At 38.2% G+C, this 24,558-nt stretch overlaps 2 protein-coding genes across 4 annotated transcripts in view; one reads left to right on the top strand and one right to left on the bottom strand.

The window, feature by feature from the left end:
• TPR (translocated promoter region, nuclear basket protein) overlaps positions 1 to 5,308 on the bottom strand; it is a 41,872-nt gene extending 36,564 nt beyond the window's left edge. For both annotated transcript variants that reach the window (XM_086463400.1, XM_009962193.2), the window contains exons 1-6: positions 5,158 to 5,308; positions 3,354 to 3,458; positions 2,811 to 2,884; positions 1,345 to 1,441; positions 882 to 985; positions 172 to 336 (exon numbers count right to left, since the gene is read on the bottom strand). In XM_086463400.1, the coding sequence (XP_086319526.1) occupies positions 172 to 336; positions 882 to 985; positions 1,345 to 1,441; positions 2,811 to 2,884; positions 3,354 to 3,458; positions 5,158 to 5,308 (696 nt within the window). The remainder of the gene's footprint in view (positions 1 to 171; positions 337 to 881; positions 986 to 1,344; positions 1,442 to 2,810; positions 2,885 to 3,353; positions 3,459 to 5,157) is intronic.
• Positions 5,309 to 5,917: 609 nt separating this feature from the next.
• On the top strand, positions 5,918 to 23,437 carry ODR4 (odr-4 GPCR localization factor homolog). Of its 2 annotated transcripts, none has more exons than XM_086463398.1 (14): positions 5,918 to 6,269; positions 6,716 to 6,850; positions 7,287 to 7,418; positions 7,804 to 7,899; positions 9,044 to 9,150; positions 10,609 to 10,645; positions 10,772 to 10,912; positions 11,861 to 11,956; positions 12,478 to 12,543; positions 13,928 to 14,056; positions 14,719 to 14,809; positions 16,019 to 16,204; positions 21,462 to 21,554; positions 22,748 to 23,437. In XM_086463398.1, exons 1-14 carry the CDS (start codon positions 6,252 to 6,254, stop codon positions 22,813 to 22,815), a joined length of 1,395 nt encoding a protein of 464 aa, XP_086319524.1. In that variant the 5' UTR covers positions 5,918 to 6,251; the 3' UTR covers positions 22,816 to 23,437. The 2 variants fall into 2 exon arrangements, with proteins under 2 accessions (XP_086319524.1, XP_009960497.1); XM_009962195.2 differs by having other exon boundaries at positions 5,924 to 5,952.
• The last annotated feature ends 1,121 nt before the right edge of the window (positions 23,438 to 24,558 follow it).

Here is a 24,558-nt window from a genome sequence, read left to right as displayed (position 1 = left end):
ACATACTCCTTAAAGATCACAAGTTAAAAGAAAGAACAACTCCTTCCTAATTGCTAAACATACTTTCTTTTTACTTGAATGCAGTTATTAAAGTACTTGGTTTTGTGTAATACAGCTAAACAGTAAGTACAATTTATAAGAAATAGCAAAAGCAGTCAGTAATTACACTACCTCCTCCTTCTTGTTCTCCAAATTACATTTAAGCTCCAAGATTTCATTGCCTTTCTCCCTGGCAGTATGTAGAAGTTCATCTGTTTTGGCTTTCAACTCTGTGTTCAGCCATGTGTTCTGATTCTGTAGCAGTTCTTTTTCTTGCTCCAACCTTTTCTCACGGTACTAAAAAGAAAATTGCACAGTGTAATTGTACTGGTTCCACAGAAAATAAAGAAGCTAATCAAAGTACTATGATGGGAGAAGGAGTGGCAAAAACGTACTGTAATTTGGTAAATAGCACCAAATGACAGATAGTGTTCCTTACTGCATTGGTAACACTAACTTCCCAGTCTCAAACTACAGGAACTTCTTGCAACTTGAGTTACCTTCCTCAAAGTTTACATTAGCTGAGAACATTAACTAGATTAATACCTAGTTAAAGGAAATAAACTAAGGTATCAAAGTTTTCAGCTCTTTATGTAGTTTATCTGCCCACAGAGAAATTGTGCAGGTTCACAAATGCTTGCCCAACTTGATGCCCCCTTGCCTTCTGCAAATGTGTCTCACTTCCAGTCACAGCTACCAATTTTAGAATAAAATGTTATAAATAACAGGAGTACACTCGACCTACTTCTACAGTCAATAATGACAAGATGATGATTACATCACATGTAAACAACTACTTACTAGAACATTAACATGTATTATGCATATAAAGTACTACTCGCCTTCATGGAAACATCTGATGTTTGAAGTTCATCCAACTTTAACTGAAGCTTCACCTTTTCTGTGTTTGCTTCTGTAAGCTTTTCATTTAAGCGTTTAACATCCTCTGGAGGAGGGACAAGGGAAATCGGTGTTAAAGCTAATTGTATAACAGTTTTAATTACTCAGCTTAACTAAATTGTAAGGAACGAGAACAGGAAAACTGTAATGTATGCAATTGTATATTGTGCAATAATATTGTATAATGTAGTTTTTATACCTACAAAACCAAGCAAATTGCTCTGTTTTTCTGCAATTACCATCTGATTTCCTGTCTTGTTTCCTTTTCTCTAAATACTGTTTCCTGCTAATCCATTAATTATTGCTACCTATACAAACTGGATACTCCATACCAGTTCAATTGTACAAGCATCTCTTTAATTCAGCAAAATTATGTGAAGTATTTTGTTATGTTCTTGGCTGTACCATTTAAGTGCTCAACTTCCTGAGATCGTCTTTCACTTGTTCGAACCAAATCTCTCTTTTCAGCTTCCAGTTCTTCTTTTTCTCTACTTAAATGGCTCTGAAAAAAATTGCAGAAGAGCAATAAAGAAATGTGATCAGCTTTCTGTAACAGTTTATAGTCACTATTTACACTTACCATCACAGAGAACAGGCTAAACCACAATAACTTACCCTAGCCAAGTGAAAACTGGGATAAGAAGCTTTTATAGTGGGCTGCTGAACCAGTCTAAACTGCATAGTATAAAAGCATGGCGGCTTCCATTTCGTCTGTCATTTGGGGTATACAATTCAATCAAATGCAGGTTAATGTAACTTTCTCTTCTAGTGCCTGACAGCCAACACTTTTCAATTAATTTCCCCCCCCTCGCTTAAATCACTGATACTAATGTCCATCTGGCCCTTTGTGCTTAAATGCAAAATGCCACTATCACATAAAATTAGACAGCGAAGATGAGACAAGTATCACACAGCTTTCAAAACCAGCATACTGAATACTGCCTTTGCTTTTCAGTTGGCATAGAGAGGTCCAGACTGCCACAAGACTCCCTCTATTTCTAGCTGTATTTGAATGAAGATTAAAACGAGAATCATTGAACTTGGAGCAGACGAAATGAACCGAAGGACTAAGAGAAATCCAAAACAAGCAACACGAAGCATTCAAAACTGCATCCAATTTTAATAAACTTTGAAAGGCAGCTTTGATAGTTAAGACTTCACTGAAACAGTTTTATTTGGTCAAATAAAAGAGGTAACAGAATAACCAAGAAATGAACACATGCAAAAAAATCAATATAAAAATCAAATAAAAGTCAATAGTCTTGGATCATTTATAAGCTATAGTACTGCCTCTGCCTTCTAAGGTGTCAATACAAACCACTTCAGTTAGGCCCAGGTAAGCCTCGTGGAGAAAACAACCACATCCTCCTTCTCATTGTGGACAAATCCATCTAATAATATTGTTCTCACTTCCTGCTCCAAAATTAGTGTTCTGTTGCATCAGTCAGCTGAAGTGACTCAACCTGCAACCCTACGACTTTTGAGCATAATGCAAGGAAACTGCCAGAATGTGGGAAAGGATGGGGGAAAAAACCAGCACTGTTCTTTACACCTTTGTCCAATTTTTGAGGTTCAGTTTAAAGTCACTTCACAACACATTTCAGCTAGAATGAAACAACCTGGGCGAACTGAAATAAAAGCATCTGCTCAGACGTACATTCAGCTGTAACTCAGTTTGCTAAAACACCAGCATTTACTTAAAAACCCCACACAATTTTCCTGTACACACAGCCATACGGACATGTAAATATGTACACCAGTACATATGCGTACTGACATTGATACAGTCCAGTTTGGAAACTAACTGCGTTCCTTGCCACAATGAGACAGGTGAAGCAGTCTTTCAACTTATCGTCAAGTTCTCCTAGTACCTGAATGGCTGCATTACGATCCTGAGCAGCTTCAAGTTCTTTATTTTTCTCATTCAGTGACTTCAACTGTTCATCTGTTGGATAAAAAGAAATAATAGTGAGGGATCTCCACTGTTACAAAATGATGCATTCACTCCCCAAATATAATTAAGCCAAAATTTCCCTTAATAACATAAAAGAACAAGGGGGAGAAAAAAAAAAAAAAAATTTCAAGATTTCACTATGGATTGACTAGGTAGTATTGTGGCAAACTAAAGCTATCCTTAGAGCAGCGGCATTTATTGTGAAGATCAACACATAACCCACTGTACTACTATTAGTACAAAAATCAGAAAGCAAGTTTTTTTTTCCATTAGAACAAAAATTCTGTTAAAGAAAAAGCTGATAAACACAAAAGCAAAAAATTTCTCTACTTGCAGAAATAACAAACGTAGTTGATGGATGGATTTTCAACTCCTATTTAAAACATACAGCATTTCAGCATAACATTGGACTAAAGAACAAGTATCTTGTCCAATCTTAAGAATGTACAGTTATACTTACGAAGTTTTTTAAGCTCCTCACGGAGAGTTTGACATTCTTGCGTCTCATTTACAAGTCTCTCCTGACTTTGAGCCAGACGCTTTTCTACTTCAAAGTACTGTTGTTCTGCAAAATAACAATGTTATCTCAATTTCACTTAACAAACATTTCCTTTTCTTTCTTGCTTTTATGAAGGATCCTTACTAATGGATATCTTTATTAAAGAATGGTATTTACAAAAAAACAACCTAAAAATAAGACTACAGTAGAATTTGAAGAAAAAAGTATTTTTGAAGGCAAAAAGACGCACTTCCACACTGAATTAATGTTGTTTAAAATACTTTGTTAGCATGGGAAGTGATAGGTTTCCAGAAATGATCCATAAAATAACAGCCTAATTAACTTTAATAGTTCTTTAACATTTTTCATGTAGCTAGAGAATGTCGTATCAGCACAATTATGCAGTGTGGTCTCATAAACTTAAAGTTTCTTCTTCCTGTAGTGTATTTCTGTATGTATACAATAAAATCCACATAACCCTAGGTACCAAGGGATACGATTTAGAAAAATTTTTAATGAATACGTTTTAAAAGGAACTCTTGTGCTCTATGCTGCATATCCCATAGCACTGAAAAAAAAAAAATTAGATCTAGATTTTGGTTATTTGAAACCATAGTTATGTCATAGGGCTTAACTGTAAAATACTTAGTAAAGGCAGAACTAATCTCACTCTCAGGTGCAGTGGGCTTCTAAGAAAGTACTGAGGGATTTTTATTTTCTCATGCTTCCTATCCTACCTTACAATTTCAAGCTATGCTGCCCCTCCGGCCCCAAACGAGAAGAATGGACCTGAAGGAAATGCTAAAATCTGTGGGTTACCTTAATTTACACTACACTTTCTTAAGCTACTTCAGCAAGACTTTTTTCATGAAAGAAACAGAAAAGTTGAAGCAAAAGTGGAGTAAAGTTTATATCAGCAGTACGTCACCTTCCCGATTAACTCATATTCGCAACTCTGCCCAGCACATACACTCATCTACACTATTCCCTCATTTCTACTCCAGTTCTCTACTCGTATTATTTTTCTGTGATCAAGTAACTTCCAAATCAATACAAAACCGTTGCATTTTATCAGGAGCATATTATGGAAAGATTATGATCTTCAACACGGAATTTAATAGAAATAGTATAAACCTAAGGCTGTTCGAAAGTCGGGCAAAGAAATCATTATTTCTTTTCCACAACAAGCATCAAAGCAGATGAAAGTATATCAGTGCTTGTTAAAAATCCTACGAAAAGCTGTTCTTTTAGCCCATTTTGAATGCAGTTTTACCCCTAAACAGTCCTTTGCAAAATAAATTTTAAAAAATTAAAAATCAGACTGCTTTTGCTAAGCGAAAGTGAGAGAAAAAAACCCATCAGGCCTCAACTGAAGGGCCCCTTCCCAGCCAACGGACACGCCCCCCACTCAGGGTCCCTTCCCAGCCAAAAGACGCACACACCCACCTCACAGGCCCCAGGTCACCGCCTGAAAGCGTTTCGAAGACAAAACCGACCCGTCAGGCCTAGCCCTACCGCCCTCACTCCTCTCATCAGAGGCCACCACCACACTGCTACTCGCTAAAAGCCCATCGAAGCAAGGGGCACCCGGCCCGACGCCAGCCCACCCGTCCGCAGCCGACCTGCCGGGCCGCTGCCTCTGCCCGAGCACGGGGACGAGTGGGTACCTTGGGCAGCGCAGCCCCCTCTAGACGGTGCAGCCCGGGGCCTGGCCCGTTCCCGCTGCCCCCTCCCGTTCTCCCAGCTTCCCCCGCCCCGGACTCACCACTGTCCACCTTGAAGCGCTCATGCCTGGCTCGGAGGCCGTCGATCTCACTCTGCTGATCGGCCAGGAATCGCTCGAGCTTCCCTTGCACCGGCTTGGGCAGCTTGGAGAGCTCGGCCCGCTCCAGGACCTGCTGCAGCACGGCCGCCATCTTGGAAGCAGCCGCTGCGCTTTCCGGCCTACCCGCCACCGGCCGCGACGCGTCCAACAGCTTAGGCGCTACAGCGTCGCGTGCGCAAGGAGGCGGCCGGGCCCTGCGGAACCATGGGAAGTGTAGTTTTTCAGGCAGAAAGCAGAGGGCTTATACGCACTTCCGTTTCCGGTAGGACAACGCTTTCCGCCATTTTGAGTGAGACCAGAGGTGCTGGTTGATGGGCGAAAGCCGCTCAAACCGAGACAGGAGTCCTACAGGCGTCGTCTCGCAGCTCGCCATGAGGCCCATCGCCCTTTTAAGGCGATCTGCGCGCCCACGAGATGCAGGAGGAGGCGCTACCGCTTCCGCCACTCAAAGCATGGCGGCGCGGGGGCTGCACTCTCCTTCTGCGCGCCTTTTTCCCGCGCTCGGATCTGGGTTGGTGTGCGTCATCCCCCTGTGCCTGGGTGGGAGCGGCGCCTGCTGGTGACGCGGCGTTGGCCACCTGAGCGTTCGGCTGAGGCGGTGGCGGTGGCCGAGCTTGGGGACACGGCGGCGGCTGTCAGGCTGGTGCGGGGAGCGCTGGGGGTGGCCCGCGCCCCGAGGCGGTGGGGGAGCTGCGCGGGAGCGACCGCCGAGCTGTGGGCCGGGCTCCAGTGCAGGTGGGCGCAGAGGTGGTTGTTGGCTCGGCTCAGTAGGTTGAGGTGAGGTGGGTGACAGTCTTCCTCCTCGCCCTGGTCCAGAGCTGTGTCTGCCATCCTTGTGCAGCTTTCCCCAGCAGGCACCTTTGCACAGACTCAGAATGCCGTTTGCTTCCTCACTGTGTGCTCTTTGGCTTCATCTTTTTCGTAATTAATTATTGTGAAAGTTTTCAGTGCATGAAGCAGTTTTCAAAATAGGTCTGCATGGAAGGGAGGAGTGTCTGTTGCAGTCCCCGTGTCCTGGATTTATAGGGCTGCTGATGGGAGCTGTAAAGATGGTTAGTCCACAGTTGCTGTACTTCTAATGCCTTGAGAATTGGAACAAAAGTCGTGCATGGCACGTTTTAAGTGTGAAGTTCAGCAAGTCCCTCAAAGAGGAGTATGAATGGAAAAATGCACTCTATGCCCTGGCCTCTGATGAAACATGAGGCAGCAAGTAATTGTTGCTTGGAGACATGTTTTTCCTAGCATTTACTTGCATGACTTGCCATGTCATTTCAGTGGCAGGCATTTAAAATAGTTTTCTGTCAAATAAGTGTCACATGCTTCTTCCTCTCGTATAGAGAATTATGTTTTTCATTTAAATAAACAAACTTGCAGATCGTAAAGCTACTTTTTTGGCAGATAAAGTATTAATCTTTTCAGGATCTTTGAGAGACTTATTTTCATGTAACCACTGTGGTATAGATACTTTCTTTGACTTCATACTTTATTTGTTTTGTAGGTTGAAACTACAATACTTAGTCTTAAACCTGCAGCAATGGGTAGAACGTACTTTGTTGAGGAAGCTATTGGGCAGTATCTTTCAGACCTCAGCACCAAGTTAAAGCCTTATGTTACTGGCCTGTTAATAGGGCAGGTAAGTGTGTAGTATCTGAAGTCTGTTCCATTCATTCATGTTAAGGGGAAAAACCCCTTGGCTTTAGTCAGCTGGGGTAAGTCTATTAACATCACGTTGAGTTTGTATAATGCAGGAGGGTGGTAATACGACCAGCAGGGACTTCTGTAAAGTGTTTGCAGTGTCAACCAACTGCTCAAGTCTTTTAAAATCGTTTTGTGAAAGATCCGACGCACAGAAAAGAAATTAAAATCATAAAGATAAAACTTACCACTAAACAAGCCTTTAAGGCAAAGGCAAAAGTAATTTGTGAATGAATTATTTCTTGTAACAGATTACTATAGTATTTAACAATACCTAGTGTAAAGCAGCCCTTACAGTTACTATGTTATGCAGTATATTCTCAGACTTGATATCAGCCGCATGGTATAATTGCTTATATTGATGTTTTTGAAAGTGTTCTCCTCAAAGAGACTATGTAATTCGGGCTGTTCGAACACCTCCAAAGGAAGAGCAAAAGGAAGACCGCATCAGTCCTTCAAAACTGGCATCCATTGATGAAGAATGGATAACCACGCACGCCAGTCAGGTAGCACAGTAGGAGTTGATGAAGGGGATGGGAGGAACAGAAAAGAAATAAGGTTGGCAAAAACTCTCATGACTTGTGTAATCTCAAGCCTTTTTCTCAAAGTAAGAGAACCGTACTACCCATGCTAGGCAGAGATATTTTAAACCAAAATATCTGTATTGTGTTCAAAGTTTTATGATGAAACAGAGGCTTGATAAGACTGAACAGAGAATATTTGCGAGATGTGTTCCTACATTTCAGAGGAACCTCTAAGTGAAGAACACTCTTGCTTATTTTATTTGCATACTTGATGCATACTTGCTTGCTTAGAAATTTCTTATGTATCAAGTTACATGTTTGTTAGATCTCTGATTCCTATTAATAAGTGTTCATTTTTATTTTTAAGGTTTCTAGAATGCTTCCTGGGGGCTTATTAGTTCTTGGTGTATTTATTATTGCAACTCCAGAACTGTCAAAAGATAGTCAAGATGCTTTGCGCAAGGTAAGTAGACTTTCTGGTGGAAAGACAGGAATGTCTTTAGGTGTGTAGGTGATTGATTTTCTATCATTGACTTGAGTATATATGATTGTTTTGTTGATTTATTTCTAAAAGCACAAATGTTCTTGTTTGGTGTATGGTTTTGAGACTGAAACCTCAGAAATCCTGTCCTGTGTGACTGTACCACAGGTTGTATTTGCCAACTTTCTGTTTCTCGTGATGCTTGTTACTACAATAGCATATCTTACTGTATTCACTGAAGGTGGACACTCTGGCTTAAGAAAAACATCCTCAAGGCTTATCTTAAACTAAATCACTTTGGCACAGTCGTTAGTAATGGTAGCATGTTAGCTTTTTTGCCTGAATGAATTGTTCAGATTAGAGGTGTTTAAAATAGTGACTGCTCTATAGCTCTGATTCCTTTAAAAGAAGTATCCTGTATAGAACTAGTGGTGTTTGACTTAGGTGTCTAGGGTTATATTTTAAAACTACTTAGAACGTGCTACTGTCTCACAGATTTAAAATGCATTTTTGTTACAGTTTTGGGGCATCTAGTGCCACATTTAGTTTCTGTTCTGTAGATGTATGTTCCTTTCATGTGTTTCGTAAGATAAGCATGATAAGTGATTTAAACACAAGTAGGGTTTGAAGCATGAGGTCCAAGATCCAGTTTTGGCAGTGCAATGTAATCACATCTCCCTTGTGATTACTGAAACTAGTAGCCAACAAAAAAAGGTGATCCGTGTCCACATGATCAGTGATTGCTGAATTAAAATTTGTTTAGTTTTTTTAATTAGTAGCTATTTTGCACAGCTGTCTTTCCTGATCCTCAACTGATAGGCATAAAGCTCTAATATTTTTGTAAGGAGAAAAGCGTACAAGTTGAATATGTGAATGTATGTTGCTTCATTTGGTTTATAAGGAAGCTGAATTAAGATTTCACAAGCAACTTTTGTTTTGGAGTAATTGTCTATGAATCTTCATTGAATGTCTTTTTAACTTGACATTAGTGACATGTAAGCTATGTTTCCTGTTTATACATAATTATGATATCACTTGGAATTAGAACTTTAGTATAAGACTGTTTTCCGTAAATTACAATGTATTACTTTGTGGAAAAATTATTAAATACTTTTTTCATCTTCAGCTAATCTTCTCAGTGGAAAAGTCCTTGACTAAAAGAAGGCTCTGGAAACCTGCTGAGGAGGAGGTCTTGGACAGAGCAGCTCTGCAAATTTGTTCTGCTACAAAAAAGTATCCTTTATGAGGAAGCTTAATTGATGGAGACTGCTACCGCCAACCTCTTCTGTAGTTATTTCTGAATAAATGGTAAACTGGGAGGAGGAATTTGCTTGAGTTCAGATAGGCATAGCTCAGTAAGTTGAAATCATGAAGTTTTCTGATCAGCCAGGAGTAAGACTATTGACCCTCTTATCCTTGCAAAGTGTCCATCGTTTCTTACTGTTAGGTTTTTCTGTGTGGTGGCATCGAATTGTGCCTTCCCCAGTGTCACGTTACGAGTAAGGAGGTGACTTTGCCTGTCAGAGCCCTCTCGGGGACTTTCACTGAAACAGTTTCACAAAGTTGCAAATACAGGTAATTTATTAAGGCCACAGATACAACAGCTGCGGAATTGCTGTTGATAAATGCACTTACTGCAATAGCGCTGATGTACCGTAATCATGCTGGCCAAGTTTTCCTGGGTATTCTTCGCCAGGGGCGAAGATGCAGTTCCTACCAAGAAGGTGTCCCTATCTCGGGTGGAGGAAGAGGAGCACAGCCTGTCGACGGTCTCTTCTAGATCTTCAGTCCCATTATCCTGATTTTTACCCCTTATTCTCCTCTTTTTATTCTCTAATTCTCTGTTTCCCCTCCCATGGGTTATGTATAGCATGATTTAGGTGGAGAGTTGAGTGACATAGTCATGTATATATAGAATTAAGCAGGGGTGTTAACTGTAATACTAATTTCCTAGATAATTAAGCAAAAGTTTCACTCCAGGGCAGCGTAGCCTTCAGAGTTTTGTGCTGAAACAGTTTTTCTGCACTCTTTAGCCAAAACAGAGCTGTCTTGCCTCCGCAAGGCTCCCAGCTGTTATCTGCCCTCACAAGGTTTGTAGAAGGGAGAAGCAGATACCAGCACTCTTATCCTTTTGCTGTTTTTTGCCAGATGAACAAGTTGCTCAGCTCTCGTCCTTGCTCTGTCCAGGGCATAATGACCTTACAAGCTTGGCATTTCTGCACACCCAGTAAATTTTGTAAATTGAAGAAAACATCTAAAATACTGTATAGCTGCTTGAGCTTGCTGCTACCAATGATACTTACATGGAAGTGGGGAAGTCGTGGACACGTGGGATCTGTACTAGTGCTGCAGAAGTATTCTGGATCTGTTGATAGTGAGATAATACAAGTAGAGAAAGTAAGGTTTTTCCTTAGGTGAGAGAGATGAGTACAAATTGCAAATTGGTGCATTGGTGGTTCTCCCTGTGAAAACCTATCGATCGTAATATATTTGTAAGAGGTGGGACAGCATCACTATAGTAGTTGGAGTTTACAGTCAAATGTTTTTCCACTTTTTTAAGCTAATGAAAGTTGAGAACTTTCTTCAGAGCATAAATTAGCTCAGCGAAGAAGTTAAGTAAAGGACAAAGTTAATTGTGAATTGTTCTTACTTTTTTGCTTTTCACTGGATCTTTTTCTTTAAGTAGCAAAGAGTAGTTTGCCGAACCTATGATGTACAGGATCCAAAGGTAAGCTTGTCATCCTCTGTGTCGTATACAGCTTTTAGTGCATGACAAGTAATGATTCAAAAAAAGTAGCTATTTGAGCTATACAGTGTTTTGTATAGAGGCTTTGTTACTTTTTTCTGCTCTCAGAGTTCAGCCAAACCGGCAGATTGGAAATATCAGAGTGCTTTGTCTGCTTCCTGGTTAGCTTTGGACTGCACAGTAAATGTTAATATTCACATTCCGCTTCTTGCTACTTCATCAAACCATGACTTGGAGAAGAATACCAAGGTAACTAACTGGCTGCACCAGTTTGTAGTTGGTATCTACACTGCTTTTTCTGTTGCCAGTTAAATGAGAGAAAGATGGGGTGGGACTCTTTAGCAGGGTGTGTAGTGATAGGATGAGGGGTAATGGCTTTAAACTGGAAGAGGGTAGATTTAAGTTAGATATTAGGCAGAAATTCTTTACTGCGAAGGTGGTGAGGCACTGGAACAGGTTGCCCAGAGAAGCTGTGGCTGCCCCCTCCCTGGCAGTGTTCAAGGGCAGGTTGGATGGGGCTTTGAGCAACCTGGTCTAGTGGAAGGTGTCCCTGCCCTTGGCAGGGGGTTTGGAGCTAGATGATCTTTAAGGTCCCTTCCAACCCAAACCATTCTATGATGCTATGAAAAATTTGAATAGTGCGAGTAGAGGAGTAGAGTAGGACTAATCAGTGGAGAATGTTTGGCAGTTATTGCTCTTTTAAATGTAATTTGAAGTTAGTATGAAGCATTCATAGTATAAACAATGTGATAGCTTTTCTTCTGTTGTGCTTAGTGTTGGCAGTTTCCTTTGCTCAAAATTATTTAGCAATTGTCATCAGTATTGCAACTAAAGTCTCTTCTGCTTCACCTAGTGAAAGGTTACATCCAATTAGAACAAGGGTATGGGATGTTTTTAATATGAATTGACTTTTAGTAGGCTGCATCCCACTCTACAGAAATCAAAATCCCTGGAGTAGCACTTAGTGCTTCAGTTTTGAAATGTTTATTTCTTAATGGATATATTCTGAGTGTGTTGGTTTTGAGATTTAGCTTCAGAAGAACATAGACAGATTTTTCAGAGACTTTAAAACTCTTTTGGAGTAACTGTTGAAACATGTGTTTCTATAATTTTCAGCATGATAATGTCCAACTTTTCTACTGAAATTCTCTTTCCTCTTTCTTATAAGAGATTTTTGTATTTTCACTTTTTTAAAAGAATGGGTTAAACCGATGGTCAAAACAGATAGAAGACAGTGTTTTTCTGATCAATGGACAAGTTAAAGATGATGATACAGAACTACTGGAAGGGCAAGTGAGTACCAAACAATAAGGAAATGAACTCTAATAGATGTGTAGTTAGAACCTCCGGTGTGATTAAAACATTGACTGAAACATCTGTACAATATTTGTCAATCTAATTGGCCTATTTCAGGTAACTAGTATGCAGGACTGCTTGTGTTCCCCTCTTCATTGCTGCAGATTGCCTCTTCCTCTGGCAATGTGAATGCAATAATTACATGTGAAGTCTGAGTAAAACTTTTTCTAAGTGCTGTCTTCTCATTAAAGAACATGAGTAAGGTGATGAGCTTTCTAAGACCTATGTATGTCTAAATGTTTATCAAAGAGTGGAAGCACCTTGTTTGGCTGATGCAGCCGTCTCTCATTTTAGTTTTGTAATTATATTCTCATGGCTGTTTTCTATATGCCATTTTTTTCCTCTTAAAATCTATAAACTAGGACACATTTTATACCATAGTGAGGAGGTTTTGATTCAGGGAGATTTTTTTTTTTTTTTTTCCTGTTTCATGACCCAAAGAATTTTTTTCCCCTCAGAAAAAGTTAAGAGGAAGTACTCAGTCCAGCACTCAGTTTTCTGATGTCAAGGTTCTGACACAGCTGGTAAGTATTCAGTGGTTTGTAAAGTATAGCCTTGCTGTTATCTTATAAAATAAAATAAAAAAACTAAAATAACATTCTGAATTATTGTCTAGAAATCCAGTTTACTTAATCCTAAACCGTTTTTTTCCCCCATGGATTTTGACTGTGAAACTGATTGTGGACAGATCTGTGTATTTCGTGTCTTTAGAAATTCTTGTGATGTTATATCCACATTGTTTAAGAGTTGCACAGTATAGCTGCAAGGAAAATTTGAAAAACTTGTTACAGAAATGAAGTCCTGCAAACTAATTAATTTGATAGGAAGGTACCTGTACATACCTGCATACGTTGATTTCAAGGTGACTTTGCATCACTCTGAAGTTCAGAATCGCCCCCATGCTTCAGCTTGCCATGGCTAGCTATGGACATTTACTTGAATGCTTTCGTCAGAAGCTCTCACTAGTTCTGGGTTAAGGGGCAGATTCTGTGAGCTGAGTCATAATCTGGAGCTGTTTGGTCTGTATCAGGAGTTTCATCTCTACCAGAGGTTATGCTGACTTGAATCCTGAATTAGGTGCCACAGTCTAAGTCCTAAAGTCCAAATGTGTCCAGGCATTGTTTTGTAGGCTTCTTGCATAGGACAGGCCATACCGTTTTGTCAGATAGTTCCTGGATTCTATAAAGTTCTGTTCAGCAAAACTTTTAGAAATGTATAAAATGTCATTTTGAAGCCTTCACGGGTATCTTTGCTTCTTTCCTTATTACGTTGTTCCAGTGGTTAATTGTATCAGAGAAAGGAAAGCTTTCTATTTTGGCAGAAGTAGATTATGCAGTTTATGTGGAAGTTATGCGTCCCTGTGTTTCCGCGTGTTGTCTCAGAGTGCTTCATACAACACGGTCATTGTTTTGGTAATTAGGGTGAATATTTCTAGGCAACAGTTTGAAACAGTTCTAAGTGTGACTACATTTAGAATTTAGTACTAGCTGATGAGATGACCCTTAGGACGCTGTGGGTTAATGCTGTCCATATAGTAAAAATACAAACTTAATTGTTTAAAAAAAATCCTAAAATCTTAAAAATATTTCTAGATTGCAATACTTCTATTAGCCACAAGCCACTTGCCTGGAAAGTTTTATAGAAGTCTTATAGACACAAGTATTTAAATAGCAAGAAATGGAATGTCTGGAGAAGTAAATACATTTTCCATAATGGAAAAGGAGAGAGATTTTCAGTCTTAGCTAACAATACTAAAACCCTCTAAAATTAGAGCTCTAAATTTTGAGGGAAAACAGGTTATATGTAAATATCTTAAGGTATGCCATTTATTTCCTAGCTCTGTGTTTTGTTATTCATGCTGCAAGTGCCTTGGTAACAAGATAAAACTGAAACATGTTTATTTTTCAGTCCCAGGGTTCAAGTCATAGATCAACAGCTACAGTCCAGGTCTGCAGTGGTTCCATAAATCTCAAAGGTGCTGTGAAATGCAGAGCCTACATACATAACAACAAGCCAAAAGTTAAAGAAGCTGTTAAGGTAGTAAAAAGGTTGTTAGTTTATCAAAAACATTTTTCTGAAATACATGAGACTTGTTTTTTTCTTTGCCAAAATGACATGGTCTAAACGGGGCTCACAATGTTCATCCCCTTGAACATCGGGATTGTTTTAGAAACTATCTGTGTGTATATTTGGTGGATTCAGTTCCTTTTTCACTTGTAGCAGGTATGTCTCCTGTTGCTAAGGCTATTCTCTGGTGAATCTTTGCACAATTTGTCCAAGTGATTAGGCTTTGAAGAATTTTCTTATAGTTAAGAAAAGGTTACAGACTGTATTTTTGTATGTGTAGAGGGAAAATACAGATTTATTTGTTCAGTGATTCTTCCCCCCCCCCCCTTATTGAGTCAGTGCCTTGTGATTATTTTTGTTTGTTTTTAATGGTAATGTATAGTTGTCAGTTCTTATTCTAAGAATACTAAAATTTTCCTCAGCTTTTCCTTTCGTTTTGTTGCTTTCTCTTTTTGATGTTAGCATCTCTTTATGGACTTCTTAAAATTCTCTCTAGAGTTTTTATTTTCTGGGAAAAACTGTTCTTTCAAGATGGATTAAACCTATGAGGAACTTTTTTTTGTTCTTTCTTACTAGTCAAAAGCTTTGCAAACGGCTTTTATATTACTGATGTTTTTGCTTTGTCCTTGCAGGCTTTGAAGAGAGACATAATAAACACATTGAGTGATCGGTGTGAAATACTATTTGAAGATCTGATTATAAATGAAGGACCTCACAAAAAAAGTAGGAATTAAAAAAACAAAAACAAAACCCAAACCAAACAAAAATCCCCACCAACCTAAACCAAAACATTTGCAGTGAATTTTGGTGGTTGTAGAAAATTCTGCTGGTGTACTGAAGTTCCAGTATGGTTAGAGCAGAATAAAAAGCAAATGGCACAGTTTCTGTCTAGCAACCTTGAGTTTTTCTTAAATCCAGAGAATTTTTTTCAATTTCAGCTATGTTTTTTGGCATCACAGATTTCACACCAAGCTTGTACGTGGTTCTCATCCACAAAATTCAATTTCAGCTTCTTTCTCATTGATAGGGAATTTTGTAATTTTAAAAAAATTTTGTAGTTGAAATTCCTGCCATTGAAGTTCTGACTGTAACTGGCACTTTTTTTTTTTTAAATCAGTGCATGGTGTTCCTAGTAAAATTGAAGTATGCTAAAATTTGGTAGAATTAAAAGAACCAGCTGGACATGGCCTTCCATGTTCTTATCACCTATGTTACAAATGCTACTGGACAAGATCTCTAAAGTTCAGTAGTTCATTAAATTAAAAATGGCATTGTATGTGGTGATTACTATGTGAAGAGCATCCTGATTTTTTTATTTTTTTTTAACTAACTATACGAATACGTAATTTGTGTTGTCTCTGCCTCCTGAACTTCGTTCTCTTCATCAAGTACTATTTTACAGGCTTTGTGTCTTTTAAAGATGTAGATCTTATTTGAGCACCATGCGTAATTGCTGGATTACATTAGCTTGAATTTAACGGAGCACGATGCAGTTTTAAGTTTCCTCTTTAGGTGGCATCCTTACTTTGTGGCTTTAGGGCACAAAGCAGCCAAGTGTTTGCAATCCTTTGTGGTGTTGAAATCGTGTGCTGTTCTGTGCACGCTCTTATCTTCAGTCTTTCCCAGAGTTCTTTTGCTAGTCATTCTAAACATGAAAAAGGGTCTGTTAAACATTTTATGGTCTGTTTTGGAGGTATCTCGGGTATTTCTGGAGAGACTAATGTAAAAACACAAATCAGTATAACAGCAGCCAAAACTTTCATAAAGCAGTGACAACTAAACAAGCATGCCTGAAAACAGGATTTTTACATGGAAACCTTGAGCAGTTCTTTTGCAATAGCTTTATCTTATGGTCAGGGATTAATGAGGAATCTTATCAAAACTGGCAAGGCTTTTATTTGGATGGTTATTTTTTCCCCCCTTTTCTTTTAGATTTTGAGAGGGAATATCATGTCTTACCTCAAAGACTGTTTGTCCCTGTTGCTGGATCCAGTGTGATGCTCAGTGATTATAAGTTTGGTGATGAAGCTGCTGGAGAAATTCAGGAGCGTTTTGTTGAGATGTTGGATCAATCTGTGCAAGCTGAAGATATCCATATAGCAGAGGAAATTAGCACAGGTAAATACAGTATCTGAGAACCAGGATAGACTGCATCCCAGATTATGAAAATGTTGACTAATGCCAAAGGCCAGTTTTGTCCAGATATAGATATGCTTAAAGTTGACATACTTCATATCAAGCGCTAAGGGTTTGTATCAATCTAATTACATTTTAAATATATTTGTGAAAAGTGGTAATGGTTCTTGCAGTTTTTGTATTTGACTTGTAACACACCTCTCTTCTCTCAAATATTTTTTTTCTTTCACTGCATTATCTGTGCAGCTGTGGGTGCAGCTCATGAACTATGGTAGATACATAAATATATGGTTGAGCAAGGTTTGCATACATTACTCTGCACATGAATTAAGGCTGATCCTGTACTGGCAAATAAGCTGTGAGGAAAAACCTGTAAAACTTTGTTCTGGTTACTTTTTTAGTAGCTCAACTTTGCTGGTTTAAGAGCTGAGTAGTTCTGATACTACTTAGAATAGGTTAGAATGAGAAGTTGAGAGCTTTAGTCAAATATGCTGTTTTTTCACTGAATGTTAAAAAATACATGTATAGTCCAATGTGTCTTTCAGGAAGATCTTATGCTAAAACCCGACTCTTCTAAAAATACAAAGCACGTTTATTTGTTCTGAGTGTTCTAATTTATGTATCAAATGCAGTGCCTAAAACTTAAATTTTGTGATTTACCCAAAATGGAAAGAAAATTGAGGGAGCTTTTAATTTTCTACTGAATATCTTATAAGTAGGGAGTCACATCTGGTTATGTGACTGTTATATTCCTTTTAATATAGATACTTTGCTGTAATATAGTAACTGACTTTCTTTTCCTGAGTATTTCTGGTTTATATTGTTTCCTGTTCATGTTTTTTTTTCATACACAACTTTGATTTCAGTGTAGGAGACAAATCTGTATTTGAAATGTATCTAAGAATACTTCCTGCGATCTTAGGGAAGAGATTTCTTTCCTTTTTGCCCCATCAGTGTGAATGTGAGCTGCAGGTTACAGTTTATAATATAAACTTAGAAAAAAAAACACCCCACAACACTAGTTCTCAGATAAGAACTTAGGGCACTTACTGATGTTGGTATTTAGCGACAAAAAACGGAAAATGTAGCTACGAGCTTGCTGTGTAGGGTAGCTGTGATTACTGGTATTCTACTTGACCTACTTGTTTATTTGGAGAGATTCTTGCATCTTAATTTCAGAGCTGACCATAAATTCCGATGTCTTTCTAAATTAATCAGTTTTCCCAGGTTTTAACTAAACCTGTTAGCAGTGAATTTGATTCATTATCTCGAGAAGTAAAAGATGTACACAGCTCAAGAACCTCAAGAAAAACAGGAAAGCCAATAAAAATCTTTCTTGCATTTTAAGAGTAACTTTAATAATCTTAAAGCTTAGTTGCTACTGAGCTTTAAGGAATTAGTATAACTTAGGGAAGCAAATTAATGTTGTTGTAGCAGTGGAGATAGGTGTGGAAGGGAGAGAGAAGATGATTCAGTTTAGCTTTATTGCATATGTAAGGATGTATGATCTGAAGGTAGGAAGAAAACATGATTAGACTAACAGCAGTGCTTCATAAAGATTTGATGCCATTAATATGTGTAAAATGATGTCCAGGTAGCTCACAAAAATGAGTTTGTGTGTTGTTGTATCTTGCTGGTTGTAGAGTTAGGTCAGTGGGATTTCTTTTTTTTTTTTAATAGAAAAAAGTGAATTGAAGTAAGTGAATAGCAGAGGAAAGGAATAAAACATACAAAGAGGATTTTGGAAAAAACTGAGAGAGTGGCCTTGTCCCAGTGAGCACTATAAAGTTTGTCTGTAGAATAGGCTCTGTTAATAGCAGTGATAGTAATGATGCTAGCAGCACAACGCTGTTCGATTCTGGTAATTATTGTTACGGCATTATTAACTTGTGATTTATTTACACACTTTTATTAATGCTGGGAAGGCTATTTCAGAAATTAGACTTGTTAACTGTGTAAGAAAAGTGTTCTGCATTGTAAAGAAAAGCTTTAATTTTGAAATTTGATTTTTATTGGTACTTTGGTGTAAAGTGTCTAAGTATTACTGTAAACTTGTTTGTGTGATGTAATGAGAGTTTGTGGTTTCCCTTGTGTAAAGGCTTTTTCAATGCATTGTTCCAATGTGGGTAGCATTTGTTGTTTCTCAAAGCTTAGCGCTTATTAATAACGGTCAATATTCAGTAATGGTGTAAAAATTAGTTTGTAGTGAATTTTGACATCAGCCTTTCTGTTTGTGTCAAGATTCCTGTGGTCTTAGGCACCAACCTTGAATTAACTGGAAATGCTGTCCATAGTGAAGTTCTGGGGAAAGTTTGCTGATAATAAGACTTGTTTAAAATTCAAGAACAGGCTTTTGAAATAACTTTTTTTGTTGCTCTTTAAAATATGCACTTGAAAAGCAGATCTAATCAGTATAACCAAAAGATTTATTATATAAGTAGCTTTTAGTCAAAACATATGAAATAAAGGTATTTTGAGAAGATCAGTTTTATGTGCTTGCTTAGTAAGGCCTCTGTTGCTGTTTCCTATAGTTTTATTCTCTAGACTCCTTGTACAGCTCTTCAGTGAGGTCACTACTGGGTCATACTTTAAAATTGTTACATGGAAGATAGAAAGTAAAACCTGACCTGACATAATTGAAAGATATAAGTAGCTCTAACACTGAGTTTCAAGTATTTAGTGCTTTAGTACAAGCAATTGAAAGCTCTGCATTTATTATTGGCTTTACTAAATCCCTGCCCCTCCTTGGTGTAGGGGGTGGGGGTGGTGAGTTAAATACCCTGAGTGGATAAATAAGACTTCAGTAGTGGTAATAACTTCCCCATCTTTGTTTGTAAATTTAAGAATTAATAATGAATTAAGGATTCATATAATCGGTACTAAAAAGCATCTGCTTTTGAAAACTCTTTGTGTGATTTATACTACAGCTGCTTCACATGCAAGCCTTCCGTAACTTAATGGCATAAATGCTTTTGGTAACTAAATAGCTCAAAGGTGTTTGTTTCTTTTTTTTCTTTTTTTTCCGCTTTCCTTTTTTTTTCCTCCTGAGCAAGCAAGCATTGCTGTCTTGATGTGCAGCTTTAAAAATTACCTTCAGAAAAGTGCAACAGTTCTTGTGAAGGTGCAAAGAAACCTAAAGTTAGAGGGCAAAAATTATATCCTACTTACATATTAAAACTGAAGCAGAAAGAAACCTGCTGGATCTAGACTTCAAAGGTGACCTCAGAAATGTGGTCTGCTTCTGTAAAAGTGATGTGTTATTTTAGGGAATTGAAAACTTTATTGTAGTTTGGAGAGAATGTGGTGCTCCTGCTGTGCTAATTAAAGTACATAAAAAGCTATCTTGCAACAAGTAATAATTCATTTACTCTAGTTGATGATTTCTGCTCATATGTTAGGCAGATGAACTTGTGTTTTCCTTTGCATAGAAAAGAGAATGATGAAACTACAGCCTCATTGTGGACCAAGGAACTTCAGAGACATTTGATAATTTCTCTTCAAAAGAGCGCCCCTTGCATTGAAATAGTGTGTCCTTATTTTTATTTTACGTATACATGCACCTTGCAGAGAAGTCTCAAAGCAGTGTTTATGCTTAATGTGTGCATATATATCTTGCTGTCCTTTTAGGTTTTGTATCAGACAGCTATTAATTGCTCTGCTGTAGTACATCCTGTGCAAAGTCAGTGGATTTGGGGATAAAAATGGCTAAAGACAGGTCCTAAATGTCTAATTTGAGTGCTTTTGTGTAACAACAAATCTTATGCAAATTTGACTTCAGAAGATTTTGAACAGTCATGCAGATGACTCGGATGACAGAAACAACCTTTCTAGATTACACGTTTCCCCCATAGCTAATGATATGATAGGAAAAGTACTTTTCCGTGAATCATTTTCATATGAATCATACAAGGGATGTGCCTCATTACTCAACTATATAATCTGTAATTTATAGCTGATTGACAACCCTACTGTGGAAATGGGACATCTGTTTTTATTTAGATCAGTATTCCATGAATGACTAAAACTTGATATCTGGTACTGCTGTACGTTTTCTTGTTCATCTTCTGAACAAGAACAATCTGTTAGGCTTTTTTTCTTAGTTCAGTTTGCCCATTCTGTTCTTTCCGCAGACATCCGGATCTCACTGCAGTAGCACAAACATTTTCTCTTACTGTTTGCTTGTCCAGAAGGTGTCTGCAATAGTAGCTACTGGATTGTAATGAGAACTTTCAACTAGTGATGCCTTAGCAAACTGTCTAGGGGATAGGAATGCAAACTGAAGACCGTTGCCCCCTCCCCCATCAAGTAGCCTTGTCACTGAACTGCGTAGTTCAAAGCATGCTTGCTCTGTGTGGGACAAATGAACAAGTTCAGCTAGAGGACTCAAGATTAATCCCCTTCTTTCTCTCCTCCCCCTCTCTAACAAGCTGGATATAGCCAAGTGATTATCCAAGGAAATCTTTGGAAAGGAAAAAGATACAGGTTTGGATCCCGTGGGTCTGGAAATAGTCAAGCTCTCTCACATCCTGGCTGAGCAGTCTAAGGATTTAGTAATTGTACCAAAGGGCAATGTGTCCTCTGTGCCTGCTCTGGAAGTGTATTTTTAGGGGATCTTCAAAAAGGAATTTCTGTGCTTTGGGGAAAAAAACAAACAAAAAAACAAACAAAAAAAACCAACAACAAAAAAGAAAAAAAAAAAACACACCAAAAAACCCAAACACATTTATGTCTGTTCGGTAGGGAAGTGATGTTGGGCTCACTCTTTCAGTGGCAGTGGGTTTTGCATGTGGCCTGAACTCAGGACAGAAGGCTTTGAAATGGAAACTTTGGTCTTGGAAGGTGGTTAATGGTTTGTTTTGGTGGTTCCCTCTCGGAGTAGTCAAATTCTCCCCAGGTTATGTAAAAGGGGTTGGAGATGTTGCTGTGAAAGCCGGGTGTGGAAAATGAGTTTTGGAAGAGGAACTTATTCCCAAATGTGTTGTGTTGGTTTGTTGTTTTTTTTTTTTTCTTTATTTCTACTCTTCCAGCCATAAAGAATACTTTAGTACTATGCTGTTGCTACTGTACAATTTCTACTGCAATACACTGTTTTTTCTACCATAAATGTAGAAGTAAATGTAAAGTACATTTACTTTATAAAGTTGATATGAAGTTCTGGGCCTTTTGCATTAATTCAGCTGTAAAATGCAACTGTTAGCTTTCGACCTGGTATTTACTTCTTTGTTTGATTTCCATGCAGTTAATATTTGTCCAGTTACTAACAACATGAATGACACACAACAGAAACAACTGACAAAAACAACGTTGCTATTGAAACTTCAACAAAATATGGGTACGTTCCTTCCCTGATTTTTGCTATGGCCATCCAGAAACTGTAATGGGGCTTTCAGTACTCTTGGCTTCCAGAGCATTATTAATAAACTGGTGAGATTAATACAATACTTTTCTGAAATGAGTCCCCATTTCAGTATTGTAGGTGCAGGGTGTTGCTGGGGAAGAAAGAGCCACAGCCCACTATAGGAACAGAACCAGTGTTTGCATTCATTCAGCCTACAAGTCAATACTAAAGTCTCATGTAGCTTTATTTCTTTTTTGAAGAGCCAACATTTCTATAATTCCATACTTTAAAACAAACACACACAATTGAATGGCTTTGTGAAGTAGGCATCCATAAATCGGCTAGTGTCTCACTAATCTTCTGAAGCTGACAAATATAGATGGGCTTGGGTGCTAATTGTGAGCCTCAATAATGCAGGGACACCAGCCACACAACTCTTCTTTCAAAGACAAACTCTCCATGATACTCCTTCGTCCAGCTCTTATATATCTGCACTTAGTACAGTTCTCTTAGCTGTGAGTTTTGATTGTCTTTTCATATTAAAATACAATTACACTTTAGTCAACAGAACAATAACTTCAGTTTTCTGTTAATTCTTAGAAGTAGAACTTGGTAACTGGAAGATTAAAGAATAGTAGCAGTAAATATGTGTTTGCTTTGGATGTAAAAATATTTTCTCTTGAATCATCACTCAGGTGTTTTGGGCTTTTTGTGTGTTGTCTTCTCAACTGCATCAGTAACAAGCATGTAGGAAAATGTCCGTAGAAAGAGACTTAGAGTAGATGTAGTGCCACACAGAAAAGAAAAAAACTTAATAGCTTTTGTTTCTTAAAGCTTAAAATTTTTGATATTTTTCCTACTCTGATTCCTAGAATTAAACAATAGTGTAGAATAGGTGCATTATTTTGTGGGCCAGGACATGCCCAAGGTACTACAGAAGTATGCAGTTAACTGGATTTGTGGAAGGATCCTCCTCTGATCAGAAATGTCATGTGGACCTTTTATGATTTAGTTACCTGACATTGTAGCTTTAGATTTAGGCTTAGCAGTGGTAGATAGTTTTTGGGGTGGCTCTTATTGTTTCTTCTCTTGCTTGCCATTCACCTTGACCCTGCCCTCCACACCCTATCTGCTAATGACTGTGCTGCCCTTGCCACTCACTGAATGCATTTCCTTTCTTATTTTAGGTGTGGTAATAGCAGCTGCTGTTGCAGTCTTTGCATCGATCTTCTCTTTCAATTACTTCAGTGATTAAACTTGAGCAACTGGAGCTTCATGGAAGTATTGGCCAGTTACAAGATGGAAACATCTGGGTTTAATGTATTAGTAATTAAGAATTGTTGCCTAAATATCACCAGTTAAATGTGCAATATAAATCATAATGATAGGTTCAGTTACCTTGTTCCAGCATGCACTTACTGTATCAAGTAGAATCATGCAGTTACAGTATCAAGTAGAAGGTGAATCAACTAATCCTGTTGCTCTGTATAAATGAATGATAGTATTATTTTCTAGAAAGATCCATTAAACAAATGCAAACGCATAATTTTCTTCTTACTTGCTGTTTTAAAGCAAAATGCTACTACTGATGTTTTTCAGGCTATGGGTCAGACTAGCATAGTTACCTGGTATAACAATTCTTGCTTTAAGGGTTCCTTTGCTAAGAGAAATCTCATCTCATTAAAGTTAATTGGGTAAAAATTAGATTTAATGAAGGCAGCATTTCACCATGTGCGTTGTTTTAGATAATATTTATTAACTAGCATAATAGGTATACAAATAGCTTCGAGTGGTTTCAAGACTAGACTAATTCAGCCTGTAAATACATTAGTTCAAGACCTGGACGACTCAAAAATCAATAAAATGCATAAAGCTTTTGAGGTGTGTGTGTGCCACCTTTACTCAGTGACTCTCGATGAAGATTGCCCTGTCCAGCTGTGATTCAGTTATTATTCTCTCGAAATTTTAACTTTTTCCACAACAGCTACATCTAGGCACCCCTTGTGGATTGTCTTGTAGATACATGCAAGTTGTCAAAATTGTTTGCTACTCGGAATTTTTAGGCTATAAACAGATGGCTTTCCATTATGAGATATTCTCCTGTATATATTAGGCAGTAACATTATGGTTTACTTGCCATGAGGAGAGCGGAAGGAGGGAAGAACTCTACTAAGGTTAATAAAGATAATTTGTATATGAAATGTGGTGTTTACTTGGATCTGAACTACAATAGAAAAGAATTCCAGATTTTAGGGCATTTTAAATACCACTGCAGATTTCTTTTTTTGTATAAAGGGACTGGAACACTACAGAAAAATATGAACACTGGTTCTAAAGCATGATCAAGGATATACTGGAATGCTTTTGTTAAAAGGCAACTATGAGAAAGTGTTTTAAGTACTATTGCTTCATCTGTGTACTCTGTTTTCACATGTTTGGAAAAGGAGTGCTTTTAGTATTGTAACTATGTTCTGGAACGCAGCGTTGATCTCTTGTGCTCAGTACTGCTCAAGTAGGGCTTCTCGGAGGAGAGTGAATGTTGTAACGGAGGCAGTGTTTTCAGCTGCTGCATGTTTTATAGATGCATGTTATTCTGTGCAAATGGGTGGAATCAACAGGCCAGATGGCACTATGCAGAAGCAGTTAATTCCGGGGGAGATTGAGTGCTATCTAGGAAATAAGGTGAATTTTGTAACGTGCTTCAAAATATGGTTGGTTTAAAAATTGCTCTGCTAAAGTCTGGTAGAAGGAGGTGCACGGGAGTAATGAGAAGACAGAAGTTTGTCTTTTGTCTCTCTTTGTCTCTTTTTCTTTTTTCTTTATATTTTGGGGGGTGGGGGGGTTATACTTTTGGAGGTAAAATGCAAAACAATTATTCTGCAGTTGCCTGTTACTCAAAACTCAGACGTAGAAGTGAAGTACAACATTTGAGTTACTAAGTATCTTAAAACAGGAGAAAATTGTCATGAAATTCTCTTCCAGTAGTTCTTGTTTAGCA

This window comes from Leptosomus discolor, chromosome 3 (genome assembly GCF_034619465.1).
Source record: "Leptosomus discolor isolate bLepDis1 chromosome 3, bLepDis1.hap2, whole genome shotgun sequence".
Lineage (NCBI taxonomy): Eukaryota > Metazoa > Chordata > Aves > Leptosomiformes > Leptosomidae > Leptosomus > Leptosomus discolor.
The sequence above is the reverse complement of the archived record's forward strand: the minus strand, read 5'-3'. Positions and strand labels throughout refer to the sequence as shown.

Coding starts and splice junctions, on each gene's coding strand:
- ODR4 (XM_086463398.1), top strand. Junction 14,057..14,718: donor AAGTTAAAGAAGCTGTTAAG/GTAGTAAAAAGG, acceptor TTGTCCTTGCAG/GCTTTGAAGAGAGACATAAT. Junction 14,810..16,018: donor TGAAGGACCTCACAAAAAAA/GTAGGAATTAAA, acceptor CTTTTCTTTTAG/ATTTTGAGAGGGAATATCAT.